General features: G+C 41.3%; 1 protein-coding gene across 1 annotated transcript in view; it reads right to left on the bottom strand.

Moving 5' to 3' along the window:
• Positions 1 to 5,227, bottom strand: part of LOC109483219 (thrombospondin-3-like) — a gene marked incomplete at its 5' end in the record, with an annotated part of 14,595 nt that extends 9,368 nt beyond the window's left edge. The window contains 10 exon segments of the mRNA XM_019786198.1: positions 86 to 138; positions 643 to 761; positions 1,297 to 1,456; positions 2,372 to 2,479; positions 3,067 to 3,144; positions 3,146 to 3,172; positions 3,612 to 3,764; positions 4,081 to 4,158; positions 4,447 to 4,587; positions 5,078 to 5,227. Of these exon segments, the coding sequence (XP_019641757.1) occupies positions 86 to 138; positions 643 to 761; positions 1,297 to 1,456; positions 2,372 to 2,479; positions 3,067 to 3,144; positions 3,146 to 3,172; positions 3,612 to 3,764; positions 4,081 to 4,158; positions 4,447 to 4,587; positions 5,078 to 5,227 (1,067 nt within the window).
• Between the last annotated feature and the right edge of the window lie 5 nt (positions 5,228 to 5,232).

Below are 5,232 nucleotides of genomic sequence, written 5' to 3'. Positions count from 1 at the left end.
ATCAAATAAGATGCTCCGCTGCGTGTGCAATACCAGAAGAGATCATAGGGCATGACAGTAAAATGAGTAGCAACTTGTTGCTTACTGGTCTTCGTTCGTATCGCAGGAATCTCCTACCAAGTCGTCATCACTGTCATTCTATGAGGAGACAAGAGACAGATGAAACTGAACATCAAAACCATACCTACTCACTCAAAACAACATCACAAACCGAAGTTCCCATCTTTGTAGCAGGGCTTTTTGGATAGTCTTTACTACGGGGTAGACTTGACTCCATGGTAATTGGAGTTGGATGCTGGAAATTGCAATTCTATCACTGGCTAACTCTTCTGGCCATTTTCTATTTTTTTTTTATGTAATACTATACAAATTACGGAGTCTGGTAGAGACTATGTTTTAGCACTCTCCAAGCAGAAGGCTTTGGCTTATTCTGGGTGTGTTCTAGACGCTTTTATCGGTCTCTCTTTCTTCTCCTCATATCTTTTTTCTGCCAGCCTTGGATGATAAATGGTAACTGTCTGGCCAATGGATACTGCTTGGCCAAGCCACCGAAAGATCTGCTTGGAGAGCAACGTTTTAGTACCAGCGTAAGATGATGTAATTTGCATCTTGATGAGACCATGACATGGTAAAGTGACATGCCTGTGTGGGGTTACTGTTGTCCGGACAGCTGTCACACTCGTCCCCGACACCGTCACCGTCCCGGTCCACCTGACGCTGGTTCGGGATCTTCGGGCAGTTGTCCAACAGGTTGGGAATACCTCAAGAGAAAACAGAAACTAATGTTCCACGATCTCAGACATGTACCTTCGGCAAATTATGTTAACCCCTATGACTGACGACTTATACATATGTAACACAGTTTCTCTTTGTTTAGACAAATGAGATCCTCATTTGGATAAATTATATCAGTTGATCATTATCTCCACCCAATGGCAGTCTTATCTTTCTGAAACTCTTTCTTTTTACTGACATTTTCCTAATATTATAATTCCTTCAAGAAATTATGTTAACCCTTTACAACTGACGAATTTCAAATGTTTGTCATTGATTTAAAGCAAATCTTAGTCTGCATAGATTGTTCAGTTGATCGTATTCTCCACCAAATGTCAGTCTTATTTCCTCATTTCCTCATAAATTTTGTAAATGAGGTCCAAATTTCAATAAGTTATGTTTCATGATGTTCCCTTTCACTCAACTCAAATGCCGCAAGTATGAAAATCGAGGCAGTACAATACCAACAACTTTTCTGTCGACAAAACGACACAGTACACTTATGGAAAGGACCCAACTTACTGTCGCCATCAATGTCGTTATCGCAAGCGTCACCCACGCCGTTCCTGTCCGTATCCAGCTGGCTGGGGTTGGGCACGTTGGGGCAGTTGTCACACGCGTCTCCGTCTGAATCCGTGTCGGAATTCTGCTGCCCAGTGTTCGGCTTCAAGGGACAGTTATCCTGCAAAGGCGGTAAACAGAGGGTGTAATATAAATACTTCGATGAAGGTTAGACATCCAGGTAATACGATACGCCAAAAAGCAGTTACTCAAGCAACTGGATATGATTTTGAAAACGTCAGACGTTTCACTTTATTTGCATATCAATCAATAGGTTGTGCTTATAAACCTGTTTTCCCCTCTGGTCTCTCAGTCACTGACGAAAGCTAGTGGATACTAGCTGAAACGTCTGACGTTTTCAAAATCATATCCAGTTGCTTGAGTAACTGCTTTTTGGCGTAATATAAATACTGTTAGTGCTGGATGAAATCATGCAACTATAACAGACGATGAGCTTTACGTCTATCTAAACTTTATTGCTGCTAATCCATTGCCATCTCCTATTTCAGGTACCGAATACCGTTCTTAAAAAAGTGTTCACCAGTGTTGATTTATGGATTGCAAATGAATCTTTGAAAGAAGCTTTGATATAAAGCCTATCACGACAGTCCAGACTATGCATGATGTACAAAATGACAAATAAACTGGTGGATGTACCAGTTATTAAGCATCTCATACCATCTCAGAAAAATAACAAGAATCAGACATGCCTTAATCAATTATCAGAGTTATCAACCAAGAATTGGTGTACAAGTTCAACTCGCCATACTTTCCAAGAACTATCGTAGAGTGGAACTCGCTGCCACCAAGCACAGTTAGGGCATCATCACTAGAAGGCTTTAGTTAAACTGTTTAAACAACTCCTGCAGTTAGATGTGCGAAGATTGGGTGTAACAGGTCGTTCGGTGTAATATGGCTAGCTGCTAGCCTGACTAAACCGTGCTCCTCTCGGCTGCTACCCGAACTTTATTCAGATATCTAGATAGCACACAACAAAGACAGATTTTGAGGTACATCTATGGTAAGTCTGACAGACCTCCATGTTAGGCACGCCGTCACCATCGGCGTCATCGTCACAGGCGTCCCCGATCCTGTCTCCGTCCGCATCCTCCTGGCCGGAGTTCGGCACCAGAACACAGTTATCCTGCCCAACACAGGACATGCGTTAGCATTCATGAATTATAATTTGATAGTTGGTAAAGCAATGGTTTTCTAATTCAATATCTTCCAGTACAAGTATAAGCAAGAACTTTATTGCAGGACAATTCTACATGGTACACAATGTATGGCAAAAGCAACAGCACTAATGAACATAGTATAGAAAAAGGTAGACAGTATGATATAACATACTGTAACATCCTTATTACTAAAACAACAAAGAATAGCATAAGTCTTTGATATAGTGTAACTGTTACAATTACAATCAAGTGAGGCTAATCGTGAGTTTCTGTATTTTTTCTAATAACAAAGCAGTCTTTTATATATTTACCTCTTTTTGTAATGTGGGAATTAATTGCATTTAAATACACATTCAAATCTGTCTGTAGCATCGATTTTTTTTAAAATCAGTTGTGCTGAGAATTAAGAAATGTGAATAGTTTGTTACACAAAACATCATATCAAGAGCATTCCATGACAAAGTGCAAAGTGAAATTCATCTTTAATATATATATTACTAGTATGTATAATTATGATGTAACTGGGTGCATGATCTCGTGTTGAAGTACTTACCGGGCGACACTTATTATCAGAGCATGGCAGAGCTTCATCTGGATAACCGTCGATATCTGTGTCTGGACCGCACAGGAAAACCGTTTCCACCCCAGCCAACTTTGCACTTTGACACAACAAAGGAAGAAAGTTTATTGTTGTTCTTATTTGTTGAATAAGTTACGTAATCATGTTGTCTATATGGATTCTAACCCCCATTGGATTACGTATTGAGGGTCTACTTAGGGTTAACTAAGATATCACGCCCATATACTGCCCCTGCAGTACTGTACAGAGCTGCTAAAATTATCCATATTTATAAATTGACCTTTGTTGTCCCAACTCCAACCTACCTACTAAATAAGAAAACCATTGCATGTCCACAATACGAGATATCACACCGCTGCAGTACATTACAAAATAATTATAAAGCCCAACCCCAACCAAATATAAAGATACATACACCACATCCACCGCAAGTTATAACCATTGAAAAATCGCCAAACCCTATATATGGTGTATATTATAACCTTCTCGACAAAGGTATAAACCAGTAGTTTTCTAACCTCACAGCTGTACTGTCCGGGCCTGGTGACCTTGCAGTTGGCGTTCTCGTCGCACGGGTTTGTGCCTCCGTCGGAGCAGCGTCTGCCCGGGCGGCACCCCACCGTCTGGTTCCCCACGTACCCCGTCAGGCACGGCCCGCACCGGAACGAACCCTGCCAGAACATATGGATAATGAAAGTTCATTTACTAACACCATTTTTTTCTTGAACACTTTTTTTCACGTAAAAAAAAACTAGTAAATAAATGCACTGAAATAATAAAATCTCAATACATGAATATGATAATACGTGATACCTCCTGTCCCTAAATCAAACAGATTTAAGGCATTTTTGGATTGGAAAGCGTTACATAGAAATTCATACAGTTTTTTGTTAGAAGTGGCATTACTACATATGAGAGTTCATATTCAGAGACACAGTTGTTAACTTGTCAAAAAAGTCGTGATGTCAGACAGTACAATATGCCCACCATAGTGTTTGTGCAGACAGAGTTCGGCACACAGCCTCCGTTGTTGCCATCGTTACATTCGTTGAGATCCCGGCATACCTGAAATAGATGGACTCTTATGAGTTCCTAGAAATACAGGGTGATGACAAGATATGTCCCCTCTAGCAGCAAAAGAAGCTGAACACAAAGATGACCCTCACATGTTATAGTCTCCACCAGACTCCTTTGAAGGCTGAATGAATAGTAGAAATCGGCCATGCAGGCAAATTGGACACGCTAATATTGGTCAAGCTGACTCCCCTGGCCAGTTACCAGACGTTCCTTTTAGGCCAACTTTTATTCTATTCAGTCGGCGAAGGAGTCCGGTGGAGACTACCTCACACTCACCTGTCTGTTCCTGAGGGCGAACTCCACGCCCACCCCTTCTACCTTGTTCCCGGTGTACCCCCTGGGACAGGACCTACAGCGGAACCCTGGGGACAGGTTCTGGCACGTGGTCAGCACGGAACAAGGTGTGGCCACACGACACTGGAAAAGGCGGCAAAGTTACTAGTTTTTTTTAAAACTGTTCAAGAAAGTGTAACTGACTGTGAATTTCTTTAATTTATAATGATGGTTAGATATCCCAATATATACATGTACAATTAGGTTATGGCTCAACAACTGTACAAGGTACAATGTACGGCAATAATAACAAACCAATCAATGCTACATGTATACTAGACTATTCTAAAACCTATGACTACTGAAATATAAAGTTAATGTAAATCGCGCATAGACACATTTTGTACCTTAAACATTTCTGTCTGTTACAATACATGTACCTGTGTCTTGTGTAAATCGCTAAGGTTACATATATTGGCCTTAGTACGAAGATACGGAGTTGAGACATAATTAGATTGAAAATGTCTAACTGTAATAATATGTTTGTTTTTGGCAAGGAAATATTTTACATGTCATCATACTAATCAAATTTCGCCTGACGTGAGTAATAAGATGTTTTGAGACCAGCCCTGACCTCGTCCACATCCCCGCAGTGTGTTCCGTTGCCTTGAAAACCGGCGGGACACTCCCCGCACTCGAACCCGGTGGGCGTGTCTGTACAGCTGACTCCCGCAAAGCATGGATCGTCATTGCAGGTGCGGCGGGGCTGGGGAGGGCCACCTGCGGCAT

This window comes from Branchiostoma belcheri, unplaced genomic scaffold (assembly GCF_001625305.1).
Source record: "Branchiostoma belcheri isolate BF01 breed outbred unplaced genomic scaffold, Haploidv18h27 scaffold63, whole genome shotgun sequence".
NCBI lineage: Eukaryota > Metazoa > Chordata > Leptocardii > Amphioxiformes > Branchiostomatidae > Branchiostoma > Branchiostoma belcheri.
The sequence above is the reverse complement of the archived record's forward strand: the minus strand, read 5'-3'. Positions and strand labels throughout refer to the sequence as shown.